The following is a 26,383-nucleotide window of genomic DNA, read 5'->3' as shown; positions in this document are numbered from 1 at the left end:
AAAACTATCACTGTTTGCAGACAATATGATACTATACGTCGAAAACCTGGAAAAATCCACAACAAAACTGCTAGAGCTAATAAATGAGTAGAGCAAAGTAGCAGGTTACAAGATCAACATTCAAAAATCTGTAGCATTTCTATACACTAGTAATGAACAAGCTGAGGGGGAAATCAAGAAACAAATCCCACTTACAATTGCAACTAAAAGAATAAAATACCTAGGAATAAATTTAACTAAAGAGACAAAAAAATCTATGTAAAGAAAACGACAAAAAACTGTTAAAAGAAATCACAGAAGACCTAAATAGATGGAAGGGCATACTGTGTTCATGGATTGGAAGACTAAATATAGTTAAGATGTCAATCCTACCTAAATTGATTTACAGATTCAATGCAATACCAATCAAAATCCCAACAACTTATTTTTCAGAAATAGAAAAACCAATAAGCAAATTTATCTGGAAGGGCAGGGTGCCCTGAATTGCTAAAAACATCTTGAGGAAAAAAAACGAAGCTGGAGGTCTCGCGCTGCCCGACTTTAAGGCATATTATGAAGCCACAGTGGTCAAAACAGCATGGTATTGGCATAAAGATAGATATATCGACCAATGGAATCGAATAGAGTGCTCAGATATAGACCTTCTCATCTACGGACATTTGATCTTTGATAAGGCAGTCAAGCCAACTCGCCTGGGACAGAACAGTCTCTACAATAAATGGTGCCTAGAGAACTGGATATCCATATGCAAAAGAATGAAAGAAGACCCATATCTCACACCCTATACAAAAGTTAACTCAAAATGGATCAAAGATCTAAACATTAGGTCTAAGACCATAAAACAGTTAGAGGAAAGTGTAGGGAGATATCTTATGAAACTTACATTGGAGGCGGTTTTATGGACCTTAAACCTAAAGCAAGAGCACTGAAGAAGGAAATAAATAAATGGGAGCTCCTCAAAATTAAACACTTTTGTGCATCAAAGAACTTCATCAAGAAAGTAGAAAGACAGCCTACACAATGGGAGACAATATTTGGAAACGACATATCAGATAAAGGTCTGGTATCCAGAATTTATAAAGAGATTGTTCAACTCAACAACAAAAAGACAGCCAACCCAATTACAAAATGGGAAAAAGACTTGAACAGACACCTACCAGAAGAGGAAATACAAATGGCCAAAAGGCACATGAAGAGATGCTCAATGTCCCTGGCCATTAGAGAAATGCAAATCAAAACCACAATGAGATATCATCTCACACCCACCAGAATGGCCATTATCAACAAAACAGAAAATGACAAGTGCTGGAGAGGATGCGGAGAAAGAGGCACACTTATCCACTGTTGGTGGGAATGTCAAATGGTGCAACCACTGTGGAAGGCAGTTTGACGGTTCCTCAAAAAGCTGAATATAGAATTGCCATATGACCCAGCAATACCATTGCTGGGTATCTACTCAAAGGACCTAAGGGCAAAGACACAAACGGACATTTGCACACCAATGTTTATAGCAGCATTATTTACAATTGCAAAGAGATGGAAACAGCCAAAATGTCCATCAAAAGAAGAGTGGCTAAACAAACTGTGGTATATACATACGATGGAATATTATGCAGCTTTAAGACAGGATAAACTTATGAAGCATGTAATAACATGGATGGACCTAGAGAACATTATGCTGAGTGAGTCTAGCCAAAAACTAAAGGACAAATACTGTATGGTCCCACTGATGTGAATGGACATTCGAGAATAAACTTGGAATATGTCATTGGTAACAGAGTCCAGCAGGAGTTAGAAACAGGGTAAGATAATGGGTAATCGGAGCTGAAGGGATACAGACTGTGCAACAGGACTAGATACAAAAACTCAAAAATGGACAGCACAATAATACCTAATTGTAAAGTAATCATGTTAAAACACTGAATGAAGCTGCATCTGAGCTATACGTTTTTTTTTTACTATTATTATTAGTTTTATTTTTTTCTCTATATTAACATTCTATATCTTTTTCTGTTGTGTTGCTAGTTCTTCTAAACCGATGCAAATGTACTAAGAAACGATGATCATGCATCTATGTGATGATGTTAAGAATTATTGATTGCATATGTAGAATGGTATGATTTCTAAATGTTGGGTTAATTTCTTTTTTCCGTTAATTAATAAAAAAATAAATTAAAAAAGCCAAAAAAAGAGATCATATTTCAATTAGAAATCAATTAGAGACATGAATGGATCCGGCTAGGACTGAGGTAAATTAGACTGAAAGGTAAAGGATGATATTGACTGTGTTTTAAAACTTCAACTTCTCTGTGAGACTCAAGGAAAAAATATTTGGTACAAAATTTTTATTTTCTGTAGCACACAAGCTAATTTAACCTGTATGGTCCGTTTATTCAAACACTGTAATTACGTGGAATCTTGAAACAATGTCTACGTAGTGCCTGAGAATAACCAGGATAACCTCTCCAATGTTCAAAATCTCTCAGCCACAGAAACTTTGTTTCTCTTTTCTCTCTCCCTCCTTTTGTCAAGAAGGCTTCTTAATCCCATGATGCCAGGTCTCATCTCTTCCTGGGAGTTCTGTCCCACATTGCCAGGGAGATTTACACCCCTGGGAGTCATGTCCCCTGTAGGAGGGAAGGCAGTGAGTTCACTTGCTAAACAAGCTTAGAGAGAGAGAGGCCACATCTGAGCAACAAAAGAGGTTCTCTGGGGGTGACTCTTAGGCATAATTATAAGTAGTCATAGCCTCCTTTGCAGGAATAAGTTTCATAGGGTCAAACCCCAAGATTGGGGGCCCAGCCTATCGATTTGGTTCTCTCCGCTGCTTGTGAGAGTATCAGGAAATCCCCAGATGGGGAAGCTTCATATGTCCACCTTTCCCCAGTACCCCAAAGGGACTTTGCAAATACTTTTTTATTCACTGCCCAAATTGTTCTAGGATATATTGGGGCATCATACTAACCAGTACAAATCAACAAGATCTTATGCCCTATTCAAGATTCCATGTACTTATGGTGTTCAATGAAACTGGCCATACAAGTTAAATTAGGTAATGAGCTAACCAAAATATAAATTTTGCACCAAATAAACATCTCTCCCTTTGGTCTCACAAAGAAGTTGAAGTTTTAAAATGTGGACCATATCATCCTTTACCCTGTATTCTGATTTATCTTAGTCCTATCCAGATGAGTTTCATTCATTTCTCTACTCAAAGTCAGATCCCTTTTCCAACTTATTAAACAGTCCCTGTATGGGGTACTGCTGACTTTCATAGCTTCAGAGCTCTAACTGAGTCTCGGGTGTCACATCAATACCAGAAATTTCCGGAAATGACCAGGTTATATACAAACAGCTCAGTATCTCAGAATTTAGAAATAACAGTTACAACTGCTGAATATATGTGACTGCTATAGGAGCTTAAAAATCTAGGACCGTTTACACTAGGCCCCAACCTGATAACCCATGCTCTCAACCTCAATTCTCTGAGTCTGTATATTATAGTTAGTCTAGTAAGTCCACATGAATGAGGCATGATAATATTTGTCTTTTTGTTTCTGACATTTCATTCAACATACAGTCCTTAAGGTTCATTTACCTGGTTGCACACCTCACAGCTTCATCCCTTCTTGTGGCTGCTCCAGTAGTCTGTTATATGCATACACCATAGCTCCCCCTTCCTTCCCTCCGTTGTACCCTTAGGCCACCTCCATCCATTGCAGATCAGGAACACTGCTGTCAGAAACACCAGTGTGCAAATGTCCATTCATGCCCCCCTCTCTGTTCCTCCAGGTATATACTGAGCAACAGGGTTGCAGGATCATATGGCAGCCCCACCCCTACCCTCCTGAGGAAGTACCACACTGCCCTCCAAGGGGCTGCACCTCTCAGTTTCCTTACCAACAGTGAATAGGTACCTATGCCAGCATTCAAATGTTTTGATAAAATTTAAATGACCTGTGGAAATGTGCATGATTTAGTGTTATACCGTATGATCTCAATTCTATAAAAATATATCATACACATAAAAAAAGACTAGAGAGGAATATACCATATCAGTATTAAATATGGTTATCTCAAGATGATAGAATTACAACTTGTTTAAATTTTATTCTTTAAAGTTTTTTTTAATACTATCCAATTTACTTCGATGAGCATGTACTGCTTCTGTAACCAGGAAAAGTATTAAAAATAAATACACACATTCCGTAATTGTAAAACCAGTTGCCATGGACAACAGCAGAAATAATGTAGAAAAAGGAAGTGTGGCAAGTGCCCATTGATCAGGAGAAGGAAACGGAACAGAGCTGGGAATAAATATAGCTTCAGATGGGTCTCTATCCAAAACATAAAATACAGGCAATATATATAAAGTCAGTTTGGGACTTCAGTCCCGGGAGCAGCTGTGAGCTCACAGGTCTGCCTGGAATTGGGGGAGACAGAAACTGAACGCAAGGTCATGGTGAAGTGAGAGCTATACCAGCAGTTTTAAAACTTTTTAAAGCCTCTAAACACTTTCCTCAAATGAAATTTTATGTAGAAGAGCAAATTAACAAAACTGAAAAGCAGAGCTACTTTCGCTGATCTGTGGGAGTTATCTGTACTTGGTCAGCAACTTTTCTTACTCTGTAGGCACAGTTTTAAAAACATGTCATCTAAAAAATAAATTAAAAAAATAAAAAATAAAAAAATCAAAGATTAAAAAGAAACAGATGTGTCACAATGAATGATGAAGTAACATGGATAAACCGTCAAGATGCCATGTTGAGTGAAGTGATGTCACAGAAGGACAAATATTATATGATGCCACTGGTATGAAATATCTAAAATAAGCAAATGCACAGAGAAAGAAAGTAGATTACAGGTTACCAGGGGCCTGGGTAAGAGAAATAGGAAGTTCATGCTTAATGGGTACGGAATTTCTGTTTGGGGTGATAAAAAAGTTTCAGTAATGAACAGTATGCCTGTAATTAATAGCACTCTATTGTACACTTGAAAGTGGTCAAAATGGGAAATTATGAGTTGTATATATGTAACCACAATTAAAAGTAAAAAATAAAAATAAAAAGGATGAAGTAGTACTGAATGTATAGAAAGCTATGAATCTAAAGGTAAAAAAGCAAGCTGGAGATGGTTGAGTATAAAATGATTAAGAAGAAGAATGTAAACTGTAGCATGCAATACAGGCCACCTGAACAGATGGAAAAGATGATGATGCTCTGATTCAAGGTCAAAACTGGCTGAGGGCAGTGGTTACCTAACCTGTCTTTCATGAGAATGGCCTGGTGTTCTAGTTTGCTAGCTGCCAGAATGCAACACATCTGAAATGGAATGGCTTTTTAAAAGGGGAATTTAATCAGATGCTTGTTTATAGTTCTAAGGCTGAGAAAATGTCCCAATTTAAAAAAGTCTATAGAAATGTCCAATCTAAGGCATCCAGGGAAAGATACCTTGGTTCAAGAAGGCCGATGAAGTTCAGGGTTTCTCTCTTAAGTGAAAGGGCACATGGCGAGCACAGAGTTTCTTTCTCATCTGGAAGGGCACATGGTGAACACAGTCAGGGTTCCTCTCTCAGCTGGATGGACATATGGCGAGCACGGTGTCATCTGCTAGCTTCTTCTCTCCTGGCTTCTGGTTTCATGAAGCTCCCTGGGAGGCATTTTCCTTCTCCGTCTCCAAAGGTCTCTGGCTCGTGGACTCTGCTTCGTGGTGCTGCAGCATTCTCTGCTCTTTCCGCATCTCCTCCATCCTCCAAAATGTTTCCTCTTTTATATGACTCCAGAAACTTATCAAAGACCCACCCAAATGGGTGGAGACATGTTGTCACCTAATCCAGTTTAACAGCCACTCTTGACTAAATCCCATCATCCAGGGAGATGATCTGATTACAGTTCCAAACATACAGTATTGAATAGGGAATGGGATTTTGATTAAAACACGGCTTTTCTAGGGGACATACATCCTTTCAAACCAGCACACCTGAGGAGGTTTTAAAAATTCTAAAGCCCAGGCCAATCCCCAGACCAATCAAATCACAATCTCTGGGGGGGGGGGGGGGGGGGGGGGGGGGGGGGGGCGGGTAGGACACAGTGTTTTTCTTGAAGGTCCCCAGGAGTTTCCAATGTGCAGACAAGTTTGGACCCTGTGGGCATCAAGGTCAGAGAGAGTGGAGAAGTTGGAGGAGCTGAACTCTCCATAGTTCTAACGCCAGAGTGATCACTCAGCTAAAAACAGAACCTCTGGGAAATCATCAATCTGCCCTACTAGAGAAGGAAAAGAAAGAACTGCTGCAACTGCTACTCTGACCTGATTTTTTTAACAAGGGGGAAGTGGAAATGGCAACAGCACCGGGAGCAAGCTTCTTTGCCCAGGAAAGTGAATTCTAAACATTTAGAAAGAAAGGAAGAGAAAAGGCAGGGAAAACCCTCCACAGAACAGAGCATTGTTGCATGACCAGGCAAGAAAGGCTATTTCCAAGGACCTGGAAAGTAGCAGAAAGTAAAAATTTTATTTCTAATCACAAGTAATTTCAGCAAGGGAGAAAATGGTTAAAGTACCAAAGGAGCCACTCTGGCTGCACAGATAACTCACTGATAAACCTAGATTTTAATAGGGCATGTACCAAAAATGGAAAAGAACAGATTGCAAGGATAAATTTTAAAAAGTTACTTGGGCCTATTAAAATGGTGTCAAAACAGCTAATATGCAAAATGTTGAGGACAGCAAAAGAGACTTCTCAGTTATCTTGGGGCTACTATAAAACGCTGATGGAAAGAATGCAAAACTCTTCAACTGCTTTTTTCTTCTCTTAAAAGGAGAATAACTTTCAGGCTGGAAAGGACAGAGGAAAGAAAAGTGAAATTCGAGATGGTCAAAGGGAGTAAAAGAATATTCAAGGGGCTGCCAACAAGTTAGCCTACAGACCAAACAAGCTCACATACATTTAGTTTGACCAGGACTTTTTCTTTTAATCAAATCAAAATGTCTTCAAAGGGAAGGCGAGTGTGCTCCAGTTGGATAGGACATCCCCCACCCCCCCTCCACTCCCTATTGCAATGGTTTTCAAACTTAGCATGCTTTAGAATCACCTGGAGGACTTGTTCAAATGCGGAGTGCAAGGCCCCAACTCCAGGGTTTCTGGGACAGTAGGTCTGTGGTGGGGCCCCAGAATCTGCTTTTCTGACAAGCTCCCAGGTGATGTGAATGCTTCTAGTTCTGAGGCCACACTTTGAGAACCACTCTCCTATTGGTTACAATTGGCTGTGCCTCACATGTATTTCACCCACCTGACTTCTGAAGGCATTTAAGCTCACCCCTCTCATGTCCCAGCTGGGAGCTGGCAACCCCCTAGGCCCCAGCTTTTCCAGCAGGGTAAATTCTATCCCTGATAGAACTTGCAAATGAGAATGTTGACTAAAGAACCAAGAGATGGACCTAGGTGGCCGCCCATCTTGGTGTGCCTGGAACTGAAGGGGTTCTTGGGATGCTGGACTTTCAGGGCTAAAACCAGGAAAGTCCGGAGCAAATTGGAACAAATTGGTCACTATGCCAGTTTGAAAGTATAATGTACCCCAGAAAAGCCATGTTTTAATCTTGATCCAATCTTGTGGGAGCAGTCATTTCTTTTAATCCTGATTCAACACTGTAGGTTGGAAACTTTTGATTAGATCATCTCCCCAGAGATGTGACATGCCCAATTGCGGCTGTGACCTTATGATTAGATGGAGATGTGACTCCAACCATTCCAGGTGGGTCTTGATTAGTTTATTGGAATCTTAAAAGAGGAAACATTTGGGAGAAACGACAGAAGCCTCAGAACCGACAAAGAGAACAGATGTAGAAGCTTGGAGAACAGTTGCTTCAGAGAACAGAGACATGGATGTTTGGAGATGCTTGGAGCCCAGCAGATGTTGCCATGAGATGCTAAGCAAGTCAGAACCTGAAGAGAGCCAACGGAGAGGCCAAGAGATGAGAGCCAACCCCAGAAAAACAAAATGAGGAACCCCCACAGGAACAGAGGCTGAAAGCAATGAAGCCCATGAGCACGGGACCAGCAGATGCCAGCCTCATGACTACCCAGCAGACAGAGGTGTTCCAGACCCATCAGCCTTTCTTTAATGAAAATAAGCTCTTGCTGGTGCCTTAATTTGGACATTTTCACTTCCTTAGAGCTGTAAACTTGCAACGTATTAAATTCCCCTTTTTAAAAGCCATTCCAGTTCTGGTTTACCGCATTCTGGCAGCTTACAAACTAACATAGTCACCCTAGAGGCACCCAGGAAAAGAAGGATAAGAACTGTTCCAATTTTGTAAAGGAGGAAGAAGATGGTTTCTGAAACCTTCCGAGGGGTGATCAGGCCTCAATCATGCAAGATTATCCAAGCGATCACAAGTGAGAGAGTGAATGCAGGGAGTACTACATAGGAAAGTACTAGGAAAAAAATATGAGGAATTAATATCAACACACAGCTAGAGGGATCCCATTAAAAATCTGAAATCAGCTCTTACACTCTTTGGGCATGGCCCTGCTTCAGCTCCCCATCTCACGCTGTATAAAAGCCAAAGACCCAACAGCAGCCTACAGAGACCCCAGATCTGGCTGACAGTTACCTCTGGACGGCACTCCTGCAACAGTCACCCTCTCCCTCTCTGTCTAGTCCCACTCCTCCTGGCTCTTCCTTACCAAGCCGGGCTGCACACTTCCTGCCTTTGCCCCTCGGCCTCGAATGTCTCCCCCCTCCCTCACCTCTTGAAGTCTCCGATCCAATGTCACTTTTTCATTGAGGCTTTCCCTCATTTTTCTCTATTATATTTACCCTGCTCCGACAGAATGCAACATCCAAAAAGACAGAGATTATGTCTACTTACCCACCATATGCTTAATGCCTAGAAAATAGTATCTGGCACATAGTAGGTGGTCAACAAATACTTGTTGAATGAATAAATGGTTATCAGCATTACTCTTCACAGAGTGTTTTGTGAACCTTTTGATGAGGAAACAAAGACCACCAAGAACCAACAAGGGGTCACTAAGAAAGGAAGGCAGTTTACACGCTCTCCTCGAGGCTTCTTCCCTGCAGGCTGCATAAAAGCCTCCCTGCAGGAGGATCTCAGCCCAGCAAGCAGCATCCTCTGGATATGGGCATTCAAGCCAGCTACAAACCCAACCAATCATTCTTTCATCCAGCACACATTTCTCCATCTGGTCCTCGGGACTCCCATCAGTAAATTGGTCTAATGCCACTCTCGTCTAGATAGAGTAGCTAACACATTTTCCATGCCTGGCTAGTCTATTAAATGAAAGAAGTTATTCAGATATGACTCATTCTTAGTGGCTAAGAAGAGTGCAAGAAGCTCAATTTGTTTGGTTGGCTTCATGAGGAAGTAGATTTCAGCTCAGCCTAAGGAAGCACATTACAGTATGTGCTCCTGGAAGGCTTGAGGCCAAGGCCTGAATTTTTTATGCACCTTTAAACTTAGTCCAGACAATCGTCTGTGCTGTACAAAGCTGGAATGTCCTACCATGGGGTAAAAAGAGAGCTTGTCAGTTGGGTATTCAAGCACAGGCTGGATGATGGTAGGGGGGAGATGTTGTAGGAATAGTGGTTGAACTAGAACTAGGTTGAACTTGGGGACCCCTTCCAACCCGAGAGTCTCTGAGGCACACAAGCATACCTCATAAAAACAAGACGCCAATTGTAAGCTGTAGGGATATATTAGGGCTCAGCAGGTTAACTATGTCCTGACCAGGAAATCATATGATGATATTTTCTAGTCCTTCTATTGCTGATTTAGTATAAGTTTATTTTATTTTTTATGTTGCACTTTTGATGCAAGCACTGAATATTCATTCAGCATCCCTATTTTAAAAATAAGGATGAAAACATCAACATATTATCTGGAGTCTGAAAAATATTGAGCATAACAATCTGAGAGTCAGTAAATAATAATCAATAAGAACATGCAAAACACAGTATCCACAGTTGACTTTACTCATAATTACAAGTATTGGAAAGGAACAGAAGATTAGTTTTAGACTTGAAACCCCAGGCTCCTTGACATCAAAGACACAGCATTGAACAAAGTCCTCCATTTATCTTTCTTGTGAAAAGCCCCGAATATCTGAGAGTGTTCTCATGCCTGACTCAAGAGTAATAGTTTCACATTTGACCTCAAAAAGTTTGCCAATGTTTTGTGAATTGATGTACCTATGTGTTTCCAACCACACCCTCTCTAGAAAATATTCAAATTCGTATGTGTTGCTTAGTATATGAATTGACATAAAAGGTGGTAATTTTTTGAACACTACTCACATATTTTCATTTATATTATTTGTATAGCTCTAGCAAGTATGTATTGGTTTAATCATAAATTAATTATACTTCGTATATTGCATTCCTAGGTACCTTTTTTAAGGTAATAATTGTATACTTAACTGGATTAGCTTTCAAATATAATTTTGGTTAAAAATAGAGTTATGGGTGACTGAAATTTTAAAAACTGAATATTTTTTATTTTAATTTTTGTAAGTTCAAGAGAAGCAGGAAAAAATTCCAAAAATTTCTTGATGGTGCAGCCACGGCAAGGCTGATGAGACACCTCATTAGTCACCCTCAGGATGCCCGCCTCGATTCCAAGCATCCACCTCCATCCTCTGCTTCTGTCCTCATAACAGGTTCTGCTTCTCAGTTCTTGTTTTTGTCACTGCCACAGCTCCAGAACACTCCCAAGTTCACAGTTCTTAGTGAACTTTCACCTTATTTCCTTCTCACAGCTTTCCAAATTCTCTGGATGTCTCCTTTCTTCAGCCAGATCCTCCCCAAGGTCTGGCTCTCTGCCCTCCCTCCAAGCCCGGTGGGAAGGGAGCCCTTCTTCCAGGGGACACCACTCCCTGAGCTGACTGCCCAAACCCTTCAGATTTCCCAGCACACTTCTCTGCCCACACGTTGGGCAGCCCACTTCTTGGTCTTGACTCTGACAGAATCCAGAGACAGCTGAACTCTTGGGCTCCATGCCTAGTTGCTGAGACTTCACAGCTGGATCTTTCCCTCCCCTGAGTCCCAGCCAAGCCTTCTCCCAGCCTCCCTATACTGCAGACCTCCTCCTTGACTGCAGCTTCCTGAGGCTCGTAATTCTCCATTTCCCAAGGAATTCTGGGATGGAAGGCATGTTGAACTACAGTACGGGGTGGCGGTGCAGCTCTGGGACAAGCATCGGGGGTGGGAGAGAAATCAGGGGACTTCAGCCAGGGAAGGACCCTTGTAGAGGGGGGAAGGAGACTGGACCAGGCAAGCTCTTCCCCCCAGGCCTCATTCTAGTGAGGCCACATTCCCCTACCTGCTGTAGTCCCACCAGTCTCCTCCTTCCCTTAACTCCTGCTATGGATCTCGTCTGCATCACACTGTGGGCCCTTGATCATATAATGCCTACTACTATGACTGAGCTACCTTGTGTGGGCATGACTTGTTCCTGCACCAGCTTCCAGTGCAAGCTCCTAGAAGTTTGGGGCCAAGTTTTGAATTTTTCATGCCTCTTTAAACTTAGCTTAGGCACATAGTATGTGCTCAGTAAATACTAATTTAAGGTCTTTGAAGCCAGTATCATCCCTTGGACAAATTTATTCAGCACCAGGCAATTTGCTAAGTGGTTTATATGGATTATCTCATATTGTCTTTGAGACACTGCTGTGAAGGAGGTAGTATTACCATTCCTTATTATAGTTGAGGAAACTCAGGCTTAAATAACTTGATCCCCCAGCTCCTAAGTAGAGGTGCTGGGTCAGAACAGAGGCAGCTCCTTGGCAGCACATGGCCTCTGCCTTTGATAAGGAGCACGTCTCCATCAGCCCAGCAACCCCAAACTCCTCAGCCCTTATTACAGCCCAGGCTGCTGTTTTTTAGTCTAGAACATTCAGAAGGGAAGGGAGACGAGGAGCAGAGCAGTTCATTCATTATTTGCTCAAAAAACAAATATTAAGCATGAATTGTACTCCAGGCATGTGCTGGGTGTGGAGATCTAAAATACTCTAGTCTGGTTCATATATCTTGGTATACCTCTTCCCTCCTCACCTCACCTCACCCTTCTTTCTTTGTCTGGGTCTGCCTTCAAGACTCAGCCAAAGTATGTCCTCCTCCAGGAGGGGCCTCACCTTATTCATTTCTATCAGCACATGGTTGGGACTCTATGAAAGAATGTTTTCTTCTTTAGTGTGCCCCTTACAGTTCCACACTCCACCCCTACCTCTAGCTCCAGTGTTTGTAAGCTGTCGATATGAAGGGGTTGAAGATTAGGAGTTAAGTTTAAGGGGATGCTGGGGCTGCCTTTTAAAATCTATGCAGTTATACCTGCTTTACATAATAGATGTATTTTAGAAAGGTTATGTGTACATGAACTTCTTAAGAACTGAAATTCTATTTTTTGTTGATATATGTCTCAGAGATGCCTTATTTTATTCTAAATTGCTATTAAACTTAACTTTTTAAAAATACAGTAATACCAGTACTTTAAAAACAAACTTTTCTCAAGTGAACCTTCCTAGAAGGATATTAATCTATACACAACCCTTAAGTGCTCTGATGCACCTTTATACTTAAAAGAACTATTTTGGAATCCTTTTGCAAAACTAATACTTTCCTTTAGTTTATAGATTTTTATGTTCAGATTTTGGAAGCTCAAATTGATTCTGATTTTTGTGTGCACAGTGAAACTCAAATAAAAATACATAGTTCAATCAAAAAACAAGTAGTTCTCTGCAAACCACCCTCCACCCCACCCAGAAGCAACCACTTTAAACAATTTGGGGCTCAGCAATTTTGCTATACTTGTGTAGAGTCAGCACTGAGGCCCACAAGCCACAAAGTTTCAATGAAAATATTTTTTAAGCCCTGTAAATGCTGATGAGCACAGCTAGGCTGAGTCAAAATCAAGTCAGGAGGGCTGAGTGTCAGCACACTCAGAAGACACTGGAAGAACGGTGCTACATGTAGTCTCCAGGTAAAAGACACTTTCGTCAAACTTCTTAAAGGATGGCACTGAGATGGAATGGGCTACTTTTCAGGCAAGTTAAGAAAGGCCTGACCAAGCTGAGTGCTCGATCTTGGAGTTCGCTCCTAATGAAACTTATTCCTGCAAACAAGAGGCTAAGCCTACTTATAATTAGGCCAAAGAGTCACCCCCAGAGAACCTCTTTTGTTGCTCAGATGTGGCCTCTCTCTCTCTAAGCCAACATGGCAGATGAACTCACTGCCTTCCCCACTACCTCACTCTCAGGGGTGTAAATCTCCCTGGCAATGTGGGACAGAAAGCCTGGGATAAGTCAGAACCCGGCATCAAGATATTGAGAAAGCCTTCTTGACCAAAAGGGAGAAGAGACAAATGAGACAAAATGAATTTTCAGTGGCTGAGGGATTTCAAACAGAGTTGAGAGGTTATCCTGGAGGTTATTCTTATGAATTATATAGATATCCCTTTTTAGTTAATGGTGTATTGGAGTGGCCGGAGGGAAGTACTTGAAACTGTTGAGCTTTGTTCCAATAGCCTTGATTCTTGAAGACAATTGTATAAAGATATAATGTTTACAATGTGACTGTGCAGTTGTGAAAACCTTGTGTCTGATGCTCCTTATATCCAGGGTGTGGACAGATGAGTAACAAACATGGGTAAAATAAATAAATAAATCATAGTGGGAACAAAGGGTAAAATAAATTGGGTAGACTAGTAGTCAATGAGAGGAACGGGTAGGTGTATAGCATGTATGAGTTTTTTCTTTTTATTTCTTTTTCTGGAGTGATGCAAATGTTCTAAAAATGATCATGGTGATGAATACACAACTATGTGATGATATTGTGAGCCACTGATTATAGACTATGTATAGAAAGTATGTGTGTGCAGATTTCTCAATAAAAAAGAAAAAGAAAAAAACAAAAAAAAAAAAAGAAAGGCCTGACAGAGGAATAAGCATAGAAAGCATTAGACCCCTACCATGAATCATATGTCCATCTATGTCCAGGAGAGTTGCATAGCCACAGTTCCCATATTAATAACATCAAAAATTCTTTGTGTGTGTAACTTACTTGTGCATGTTTTTCTATCTGGATTAAGAGCAAATCCTTTAGGGCACTGGCACAGGTAGGAGTTATCAGCATTTACACACTCATGTTCACATCCATGGTTTTCCAAGGCACAATAGTCCACAGCTGCAGAAAATAAAACACATTCAGAATTTAGACATTAGAAATGTAAACAGATATAAAGGGAATGGTAGAATGGAAGCATACTTATGACAAATATAAATAAGGAGAAATAATCCAAGATCTCTCCTCACAAAGATCAGGAGTCTAGATCAAGGGATGTAACTCAGAAAATAAATTAAAGAACATAGGATCAGTTGTATCTAAAAGTTAAAGAAACGCAAATCAAAATGTTCATAAGGTACATATACACCAATTAAACTGGCAAAAATAAAGACACAATAAAAAACAATGCTGGCAATGTTTGCATTTGCTTTGTGTTTTTTGGCATTGAAAAAATAAAATTTAAAAATTTAAAAAAAAGATAATGAACATATAAATAAGTCACCCTCCCCCCCCCCAAAAAAAAAACAATGCAGGCAAGGTAACGTGGAAAGAGTTATTAATGGTGGGTAACATTGTACATTGGTAAAAATCTTTTTGGAATGCAATTTGACAATGTTCATTCTGGAAATATGATAAACAATTGAAAAACAGGACAAAAACAAATTGTAAGTAATAAGCTATTTGTGGCAGTGTTATTTACAATGGCAAAAAAATTCTAGAAAATAAGATGAACATTTAATAATGGGTAAATGGGTTAGTAAATATGAGAAAATGCACTCCTTAGTTGGGGACTGAATCATGTCCCCACAAATCATGTTCAGGTCCCAACCTGTGTCCCTATGGTTGTGAACCCACCTGAAACAGGACCCTTGAAGATGTTATTAGTTAAGGTGTGCCCAGACTAAATGAGGGTGGGCTTTGGTCCAGCATGACAAATGTACTAAGGAAGAGAAACTGGACACTGAAGGAGGAGCCATGAGGAGAAGCCAGCAGCTGGAAGTCAACAGAACCAGACAAGACAGGAATAGACACCACCATGGGCCTTGCCATGTGATGGAAAAACTAAGGAACCCAGAGACTGTCAGGCAGCCAGAAGATACTGACCCCAGGAGGAAGCAAGCTTTCTAGCCTCTGAAAAGCTGAGCCAAAAAATTCCTGTTGTTAACTCAACCTATTGTATGGGATTTGTTTCAGCAGCTGGGAAACGAAAACTACCTATTTCTCATTAATTCAACAAATATTTACTGAGCACCTACTATGGGCCAGGCCCTGTTTTAGTTGCTAAGAATAGAGTACGTAACAAAACAGACAAAAGTTCTAACCCTCAAGGAGCTTACATTCATTTGATGGAAAGGGAAACATATTAAAAAAAAAAAAGGAAATAATAAAGTCTGTTAGAAGATGGAGAGTGCTGTGGAAAAAAGGAAAACATGGCTGAGGAACAGGGACTGCAAAGTGGGGGTTATGGGAGGGAGGGCACGATGTAGGACACCTGGCTAGGAAAGGCCTGGCAAGAAGGCAGCAGTTGTTGGGTAGATGGAAACAGTAGTGATCAATGAGAGGGAGGGGTAAGGGGTATGATGTGTATGAGTTTTTTCTTTTTATTTCTTTTTCTGGATTGATGCAAATGTTCTAAGAAATTATCATGGTGATGAATATACAACTATGTGATGAAAAAAAGAATTCATATTGTATGTTGACGGGTTTTAGTAATAAAATAAAAAAACAACAACAACACTTACCCTACAAAAAAAAAAAAGAAGAAGCTATTCTGGAGACCACTCTTATGCAAGCTTCAGCTAGATATTGCTAATTGCCACGGTTTGCCAAACCCCAACCAGTACCATTTCTGTCAACCCTAAAGAACACCTAGAGCTCTATCTGAGAGTCTACAAAAATTTCATGTACTGTTTACTTTCCAGAAACCTACAATCTCCAGATAGGTTCCTGGGCCTCCAGAACATGAACTAGTTCCATCCCACTAACCCATATTATCCACAGCCCCTTCCAACATGAAAAAGTTAGAATGCGCATAGCCCAAATACCCATTGAGATTGGGAGAAGGATCAAAGGTGATGGTGGAATTATAACAGAGAAGGTAGGGTTTAACAAATGAATATGATTGCTGAATCACTAAACTGATATTTCTTTTAGTCTACAGTATCTTGGAGCAGCTAGAAGGAAAAACCTAAAATTGTGGAAGTGTAACCCATATCAAACTCTGAAGTCTGTTCTACAACTACTTGTTACAATGTATTCTGAAATGTACATTGTATATATGCTATTTTTATATATGGTATATTTATGTATAACTTTTTTGTATAATGTTATATTTCACAATAAAAAAAGCAAAAAAAAAAAAAAAAAAGAAGGCAGCAGTTGGACACAATCTTGAATGAGATGTGAGCCGTGAAGCTATCAGGGAGAGAGCACTCCAGGTGAAAGGAACAGCAAGTGTAAAGGCCAGGTGTACTGGAGCAGAGGACGGTGGGAGCCCAGAGTGGGTGCAGGACAAAAGGGGCCCAGGCCACCGCAGGGACTTTGGCTTTTACTCTAAGTTGGGAGTTGGAGGGTTTTGAAAGGGGAGTCGAGAATGCAAAAGTGTACAGCAAAGTGGCAGGTTACAAGAACAACACTCAAAAATCTGTAGTGTTTCTATACACTAGTAATGAACAATCAGAGGGCGAAATCAAGAAAAATTTCCATTTACAATTGCAACCAAAAGAATAAAATATTTAGGAATAAATTTAACTAAAGAGACAAAAGACCTATACAAAGAAAATCATAAGAAATTGTTAAAAGAAATCACAGAAGACCTAAATAAATGGAAGGGCATACCGTGTTCATGGATTGGAAGACTAAATTTAGTTAAGATGTCAATTCTACCTAAATTGATTTACAGATTCAATGCAATATGAATTAAAATCCCAAAAACTTACTTTTCAGAAATAGAAAAGCCAATAACCAAATTTATCTGGAAGGGCAGGGTGCCCCCAATAGCTAAAAGTATCCTGAGAAAGAAAAATGAAGACAAGAGGTCTCACACTACCTGACTTTAAGGTGTATTACAAAGCTACAGCAGTCAAAAAAGCATGGTACTAGCATAAAGATAGAAATACTGACCAATGGAATCAAATAGATTGTTCAGCTGTAGATCCTCTCATCTATGGACAATTGATATTTGATAAGGCAGTCAAGCCAACTCACCTGGGACAGAACAGTCTCTTCAATAAATGGTGACTAGAGAACTGGATATCCACATGCAAAAGAATGAAAGAGGATCCATATCTCACACCCTAACTCAAAATGGATCAAAGACCTAAACATTAGATCTAAGACCATAAAACTTTTAGAAGAAAATGTAGGGAAATATCTTATAAATCTTATAATAGGAGGCAGTTTCCTAGATTTTACACCCAAAGCATAAGCATTGAAGAAAGAAAGAAATGGGAACGCCTCAAAATTAAACACTTCTGTACATCAAAGAACTTCGTGAAGAAAGTAAAAAGACAGCCTACACAATGGAAGACAATATTTGGAAACAATATATCAGATAAAGGTCTAGTATCCAGAATATATAAACAGACTGTTCAACTCAACAACGAAAAGACAGACAACCCAATTACAAAATGGGCAAAAGTCAATGACAGACACTTCTCAGAAAAGGAAATACAAATGGTCAAAAGGCACATGAAAAGATGCTCAACTTCCCTGGTTATTAGGGAAATGCAAATTAAAATCACAATGAGATATCATCTCATACCCACCAGAATGGCCATTATCAACAAAACAGAAAACGACAAGTGCTGGAGAGGATGTAGAGAAAGAGGCATACTTATCCACTGTCGGTGGGAATGTCAAATGGTACAACCGCTGTGGAAGGCAGTTTGGCGGGTCCTCAGGAAGCTAAGTATAGAATTGCCATATGACCCGGCAATACCATTGCTAGATATCTACTCAGAGGACATGAGGACAAGGACACAAACAGACATTTGCACACCAATGTTTATAGCAGTATTATGTACAATTGCAAAGAGGTGGAAACAGTCCAAATGTCCATCAACAGACAAGTGGCTAAACAAGCTGTGGTATATACATGCGATGGAATATTACATAGCTGTAAGACAGAATAAAGTTATAAAGTATGTCACAACATGGATGGACCTTAAGGACATTATGCTGAGTGAGATAAGCCAGAAGCAAAAGGACAAACACTGTATGGTACTAACATTAATGAATGAACTTGGAGAATTTCAATTAAGAATAGAGACAAACAGGAGATAGAAATAGGATAGATATTGGGTAATTGGAACTGAAGGTATACAGATTGTGCAACAGGACTGATCGTAACAATTCAGAATGGATAGCATAATACAAACTAACTGTAACACAATAATGTTAGAACACTGAATGAAGCTGAATGTGATAATGATAGAGGGAGGAGGCCTGTGGGCACAAAGGAAATCAGAAGGAAAGATATATGATAAAGACTGAGATGGTATAATCTAGGAATGCTTAGAGTGTATAATGATAGTGACTACCAAATGTACAAATTTAAAAATGTTTTTGCAAGAAGAAGAACAAAAGAATGTCAATACTGCAGGGTGTTGAAAATAGATGGTAATTATTTTAATATTTAATATTAAATATTTTAAAACTTTAACTTATGTATGAGACTAAAGCAAAAAATGTTTATTTGCTACAAAACTTATATTTTCACTAGTGCATTTCCTAATATAACTTAGGTGGACAGCTTAATTGAACACCATAAGTACATGGAACCTTGGTAGGGCATGAAATTTCATAGGTTTGTCCAGAGTGATATACCAATAAATCCCAGAGTGATTTGAACAGTGAATAAAAAAGCATTTGCAAAGTCCCCTTGGGGGAATGGTAAGGAAAGGGGGAAAATCAACTTCCCCAAATGGAGAATTCCTGATATTCTCACAAGCAGTAGGGATAATAAGATTCTCTCAAATCTTGGGGTTTGTTCATATGAAACTTAACCCCACAAAGGATAGGCTAAGCCTACTTAAAATTAGGCCTAAGAGTCACCCCCAAGAGAACCTCTTGTGTTGCTCAGATGTGGCCTCTCTCTCTCAGCCAACACAACAAGCAGACTCACAGCCCTCCCCCTGTCTATGTGTGACATGACTCCCAAGGGTGTGGACCTTCCTGGCAACATGGGACAAAAATCCTAGAATGAACTGGGTCTCAGAATCAAGGGATTGAGAAAAACCTTCTCGACCAAAAGGGGGAAGATTGAAATGAGACAAAATAAAGTGTCAATGGCTAAGAGATTCCAAACAGAGTTGAAAAGTTACCCTGGAGGTCATTCTTACTCATTAGATAGATAGCCCCTTTTGGGTTAAGGTGTAATGGAGAGGCTGGAGGGAGCTGCCTGAAAATGTAGAGCTATGTTCCAGTAGCCATGTTTCTTGAAGATGATTGTATAATGATACAGCTTTCACAATGTGACTGTGTGATTGTGAAAACCTTGTGTCTGATGCTCTTTTTATCTACCTTTTCAACAGAAGAGTAAAACATACGGATTAAAAACAAGTAACAGGGGAACAAATGTTAAAATAAATTTAGTAGATTGAAATGCTAGTGATCAATGAAGGGGGTAAGGGGTGTGGTATGTATTAATTTTTTTCTGTTGTCTTTTTCTTTTTCTGAATTGATACAAATGTCCTAAGAAATGATCATGATGATGAATATACAACTATGTGATAACATTATGAATTACTGATTATGTATGAGTAATGGAATGGAATGATCATATGGTAAGAATGTTCATGTTTGTTTGTTGTTATGCCTAAAGAATTTTTTAAAATAAATATATATATAAACATTGGGTAGATGGAAATACTAATAGTCAATGAGAGGGAGAGGTAAGGTGTATGGTATGTATAAGTTTTTTCTTTTTATTTCTTTTTTCTGGATGCAAATGTTCTAAAAAATGACCATGGTTATGAATATACAACTATGATGACATTGTGAGCCACTGATTGTATACTACGTATGGAATGTTTGTATGTTAAGAGTGTATATGCTTGTATGTTGTTTTAGGAATAAAGATTTTTAAATAAATACATTTTTTTAGAAAGTTAAAAAAAGAAAAAAGAATACAAAAGTGAAAAGCAAAAAATGTTTATTTGTTACAAAATTTATATTTTGACTAGTGCATTTCCTAATATAACTTATGTAGATAGTCTGATTGAACATCATAAGTACTTGGAATCTCAGGTAGGACATGAGATTTTGTTGGTTTGTCCAGAGTGATCCCCTGATGAATCCCAGAGTGATTCCATCAGTGAGTGGAAAAGTATTTGCAAAGCCCCCTTCGGGGAACGGCGAGAACAGGGAGAAATTCAACTTCCCCAAGTTGAATTCTTGATATTCTCACAATCAGTGTGGACAACCAAAGCTATAGGCTGAGCCCCCAGTCTTGGGGTTTGTTCACATGAAACTTAACCCCACAAAGGATAGGTCAAGTCTACTTAAAATTTAGGCCTAAGAGTCACCCCCAAGAGAGCCTCTTTTGTTGCTCAGATGTGGCCTCTCTCTCCAGCCAACACAACGAGCAGTCTCACCACCCTCCCCCTCTCTACGTGGGACATGACTCCCAGGGGTGTGGACCTTCCTGGCAACGTGAGACAGAGATCCTAGAATGAGCTGAGACTCAGGATCAAGGGATTGAGAAAAACCCTAGAATGAGCTGAGACTTAGCATCAAGGGATTGAGAAAACCTTCTCGACCAAAAGGGGGAAGAGTGAAGTGAGACAAAGTGTCAATGGCTGAGAGATTCCAAACAGAGTAGAGAGGTTATCCTGGAGGTTATTCTTATGCATCAAGTAGATATCATCTTGTTATTCAAGATGTAATGGAGAGGGGGCGGGCCATGGTGGCTCAGCAGGTAAGAATGCTTGCCTGCCATGCCCGAGGACCCGGGTTCGATTCCTGGTGCCTGCCCATGTAAAAAAAAAAAAAAAATGTAATGGAGAGGCTGGAGGGAACTGCCTGAAAATGTAGAGCTGTGTTCCAGTAGCCATGTGTCCTGAGGATGATTGAATAATGATACAGCTGTCACAATGTGACTGTGTGATTGTGAAAACCTGTGTCTGATGCTCCTTTTATCTACCTTGTCAACAAAGGAGCAGAATATATGGAATAAAAATAAATAATAGGGGGAACAAATGCTAAAATAAATTTAGTTTGAAATGCTAGTGATCAATGAAAGCAAGGGGTAAGGGGAATGGTAGGTATAATGTTTTTTTTTCTTTCCTGTTTTTGTTTTATTTCTTTTTCTATTGTCTTTTTATTTCTTTTTCTGAAATAATGCAAATGTTCTAAGAAATGATGAATATGCAACTAAGTGATGATGTTGTGAATTACTGATTATATATGTTGATGTTTTATTTGGTTTATTAATTTTTTAATTAATAAGTAAATTAAAAAAAAAAGAATACGAAAGTGAAAGATGGGTTAGGAGGCCTCTACGACAATCCTGGCCAGGAACGATGGAGGTTTAAACCGGGATAGAGGCAGAGAGGGTCAGGGAGGCTGAAGCGGTATTCCAAGTATCTGCTGAAGGACTTCCTGCTGGATTAGAGGTGAGGCAAGAGAAAACAAGAAGAATTTGTCTGAGTCCCGGGAATTTTGGCATGAGCAACTGCATGGATGGAGCTGCTGAGATCAGTTATACATAATAGTTTGATGAGTGTGGGTGAAGCAGGTTTGGTAGGGAAGATCAGGAAATTTGTTTTAAGTGTTAAGCAGTCATTAACATTACAATTTTGATGGCATAATTGTAAATAGGAAGGTAAAGTAAAATTTGGTGAAAAAAAAGTAGATCTTGAAATTGTATAGTTGCAGCGATTACATCCAGGTAAAATACAGGTCTAAGACAAAGCCTGGAAATTAAAAAAAAAAAGAGCTGCTGTGCTAAAGTGGTAGGATTATGGATAGGTTTTTTTTTTTTAGACCTCTAAAAATTGCTTCTACCTGTTATGTTTTAGAACATTTTAATAACAAAAACCTGTAAATAATAACAAGGAAATGAAATCTGCAAAATAAACACACATGCAATTTCTTTATATAACATAAAATTAACAATTTTAAAGTGTACAATTCAGTGCCGTTTGGTACATTTATAAAGTTTATGCAACCACTGCTTCTATCTAGTTCTGAAATATTTCATCACCTTCAAAGAAAACCCCATGCCATTAGGCAGTCACGCCCCATTCTTCCCTCCACTCCCACCCACCTCCTAGATCCTGGCAGCTGCCAATCTGGTTTCTGTCTCTGTGGATTTACCTATTCTAGATATGTCATGTACAAGGAATCATACAATATTTGGCCTTTTGTGTCTTATCTTTTTCACTTAGCATAATGTCACACAAAAGTCGTTAAAAACAAAACCATGCATGAAGGGGATAATGGCATACTTACTGTAGTAATCAAAAGATGCAAAGGAGAAAGCTAAAGATCTTTAAAAAGTAATAGTCTGTGTTGTGTTTTTTTCTTTTGCTCCCAGGCATTGTTAAGTTTCAGTCTAAAGCATTGGTTTTGTAATTTCACCTCCCTAAAGAGTTTTTTTTTTTTTTTTTTTTTTTAAAGAGAGAGGGAGGAAGGGAAGGAAAGACAGAGAGAAGGAAGGAAGGATGGAAGAGAGGGAAACATCTTTAAACATTTTCTTGTTTTATTGTATTTTGTTTGTTTGTTTGTTTTTTACATGGGCTGGGGCCGGGAATCGAACCGAGGTCCTCCGGCATGGCAGGCAAGCACTTTGCCCGCTGAGCCACCGCGGCCCGCCCCCTAAAGAGTTTTAATAGCACCTAATACCTGTGGGTTTAATAAATACATCGTTATGATGGGAACAGGGCATTCACATTGTCTCGGGGACTGAATGTGCTCATCATCATGGGACATTAGCCACTCGCGGAAGATTAGTTATAACACAAGTATTGAGCTAGCACCAAATCCTTCTAAAAATTAATCTCATCTTTTAAAAACCAATGGATCATAAAAAAATTCAATGGTGGCACTGGGGACTATGAGAACAGGCCATACCAAGCCCTGGCATGTGCCCCAGGCTGTGTCACAGGAGTTGGTTGTGTTGTGTTCCACACTGGCTGGTGTTAGCAGCCAGCCCTTCCCACCCCCAACCTCCTCACACTGGGCCTGACCCACTACCTTGAAAATCTCCCAACCCCTGCTGTGGGTCTCGGCCTGTACAGACTTATATTTTCAATTGGCCAGGCCTTGCTCTGGCCACCCAAAGAGAGGAGCTGCTAATCTGACTTCAGAGTTCCAGGGCATGGACACTGCCATACACCTAAAAGACAGAAAAACCCAGACTCCACCTCCCTCTTGAACTTCTCTTTCATGTCATGTAGTGGCACCTTTAAGCCCAGCCATCTCTGCACCTTAGAGGCACATTTGAATGTGCTGGCCCCCAAATTTAGATTGAGGAGAGGTCGGAGGTTCTGCTTAGGTCTCAATCTAAGCCACATAGTCAAACTAGTCTTTTTACAGATTGTTCTAGAACAGAGTAAGCAATTTTGGCTAAGGTGTTAAAAAAAAAAAGTAGAGGTCTTTTAACTGACCTCCACTTAACCAACTCCTGATCAATCAATGCTTTTCATTCCCTCTGAAAATTAAGACACCCCTAGAACATGCTAAATGCTCAAGCCTGGTGTTGCACTTGTGCTCTAAAACACCTGTGCACTTCTCCCATCAATTGAATTATATTCTTATCAAGTATTTGTTCTCGAAGGGTGCTCTGTGTACCAGCTTTGTCAACCTATCACATGGAAACTTGTTAGAAATGCAAATTCTCAGGCCCCACCAGTGACCTACTGAATGAGAAACTCTGGTTGGAGGGCCTAGGAATCAGTATTTTTACAAGTTCTTCAGGTGATTCTGATGCACACTAACATTTAAGAACCACTGTTATGAGTCAAATATGTCTTTATTAATTTAACTAGTATAATGAATGTAATGTAAACACTAAAAGAAATAGCATTTTGGGGGACGGGGGTTGGTGGTGCATGGTCTGTGATCCAAAAGAAACAGCATTTCAAAGAAACAGCATTTTTTAAAAAGTAAAAACCAAGTTGGGGGAAGATGGCCAAACAGAGTGGCTTGAGCTTAGTCCTGCTCCACAGAAAATTTAGAGAAGGGTCAGAAAGGTGACAGAGGTGGCAATTCAGGAGTGTGGCTGACCTGGGAGAGCCTTCTGCATCACATGCAGCAGCCGTGTTGCAAAGGCCAAGGAACTGGAGCCTGACAGGGAGGCATGGAGCAGTCGAGTCCAAGGGAGTGCATGGACGAGTACACGGGACTAGGAAGTTAGCCAGGGTGCGTTCCTTGGACGCGTTACCCTCACCAGCACAGCCCCGTGACTGGTGACTCACCCCACTCCCCATGCACTCACCCCAAACCCCATTCACCTGTTCCTACTCCCCGCGCTCCAGGCACCTCCACCCCACCAGTCCCCAGTGCACATACCTGCACCCTGCCCCCACCCCAACTGCAACCCAACCCACCTCTCTTGCACCCCTCCCGAGCAGTGCCAACCCCCACCCCTGCTCCCCGCCTCCCCACCTCTCCCGGGGCCCATAGTGTCTGTCCCACCCACCCTGAGCTCAGCGCACCCATTTACGGCACTCCCTGGCCCACACATGAGAATAGGCCTCCAATCATGTCATTCATCTCCGGGAAGCTCACATTACAGCAGTCCTAGAATTGCTCATGCACATGGCCCTCAACCTCACTTCCCAGCTCTGAGAAAGTGCCAACCTGCACAGCCGGGTCACATCTGCCCCCAGTCCAGGAAGGCATAACACCGATCTGCTGCCACAGCTCTACGCATGCGCACAAAGGGCCCTGTGCCTTAGACCAGTACACACCACGGTTATGCACCCCCCAGACTAGTGCACCGACACAGCTACATCCTCCCTGGCTGCTGGGCACCCACGTTCACAAGCATTAGTGTAACATGCCCAACCTGTGTCTATACCTGCACTGAAACAAATCAACATGCTGAGTGCCCCACCCCTTGCCCTGCTCCCTGCTGTACAACCATCCCACAAACAAAAGGCCTTAGATACTGAAAGAAATCAACTTCCAAAGTAAATCAATCAAGATATTTACATGCCACGAAGACAGCAGAGGATCACTAAACATATCACAATGCAGACAGATATAGCCTTGCCTAGTGACCAAATTAAAACACTAGAGGAAACACAGATGTTGGAACAATTAATCAAAGATGTTCATACAACTCTACTTAATAAAATAAGTGGGATAGCAAATGACATTAAGGAGATCAAGAAGACAGTAGAAGAGCATAAAGAGGAATTTGAAAGAATAAATAGAAAAATAGCGGATACCACAGAGATTAAAGACTGTTGACCAAATAAAAAACATATTAGAGGCATACAACACCAGATTTGAAGAGACAGAAGAAAGAATGAGTGATATAGAGGACAGGATAATGGGCTTCAAAGATGCAAAACAGCAAATGGCAAAAAAGATGGAAAAAAATGAATGGGATCTCAGGGAAATGACAGACAAAACAAAGCACACAAATATAAGAATCATTGGTGTCCCAGAAGGAGAAGGTAGGAGTAAAGGGCTAGGAAGAGTAGCTGGAGGATATAATGGGGGAAAACTCCCAACACTCATGAAGGGCATAAATACAAATCAAAGAAGCCCAAAGAACTTCAAACAGAATAAATCCAAATAGGCCTTCCCCAAGGCACATACTAATCAGTCTGCCAAATGTTGAAGAGAAGCAGAAAATCCTGAAAGCTGCATGAGAAAAACAATCTACTACATACAAGGAAAACCAAATAAGACTGAGTTCAGACTATGCAACTAGCACCCTGGAGGCAAGAGGGCAGTAGTATGATATGTTCAAGATCCTGGAAGGAAAAGACTTCCAGCCAAGAATTCTGTACCCAGCCAAATTGTCCTTCAAATCTGAGGGAGAGAGTAAAGTTTTCACAGACAAAGAAGTCCTAAAAGAATCTGTCAACCAGAGACCTGCCCTACAAGAAATACTAAAAGGAATTTTGCCAGCTGAAAAAAAAAGACAGGAGAGGGAGGTCTGGAGGGAGGCCACAGAATTGAAGAGTAGCACCAAGGGTGATTTAAAGCATACAAAGAGAAAGAGGGAGAAGAATATATCGTTCTGACAAATAAAGTAAAAACAAAAAGATGTTGGAATCAAGAAATGCATTATCAGTAATAACTTTGAAAGTTAATGGACTAAATTTACCAATTAAAAGATACAGATT

General features: G+C 40.3%; 1 protein-coding gene across 3 annotated transcripts in view; it reads right to left on the bottom strand.

Annotated features, from left to right (window-relative positions):
- The window catches only part of MATN2 (matrilin 2), a 200,865-nt gene that overhangs the window by 57,543 nt on the left and 116,939 nt on the right, over positions 1 to 26,383 (bottom strand). For all 3 annotated transcript variants that reach the window (XM_077167296.1, XM_077167298.1, XM_077167297.1), the window contains exon 6: positions 14,073 to 14,195. In XM_077167296.1, coding sequence (XP_077023411.1) covers positions 14,073 to 14,195 — 123 coding nt within the window. The remainder of the gene's footprint in view (positions 1 to 14,072; positions 14,196 to 26,383) is intronic.

The sequence above is a fragment of the Tamandua tetradactyla genome, chromosome 6 (assembly GCF_023851605.1).
Source record: "Tamandua tetradactyla isolate mTamTet1 chromosome 6, mTamTet1.pri, whole genome shotgun sequence".
In the NCBI taxonomy this organism is placed as follows: Eukaryota; Metazoa; Chordata; class Mammalia; order Pilosa; family Myrmecophagidae; genus Tamandua; species Tamandua tetradactyla.
This window is presented reverse-complemented; position numbering and strand designations above follow the sequence as displayed.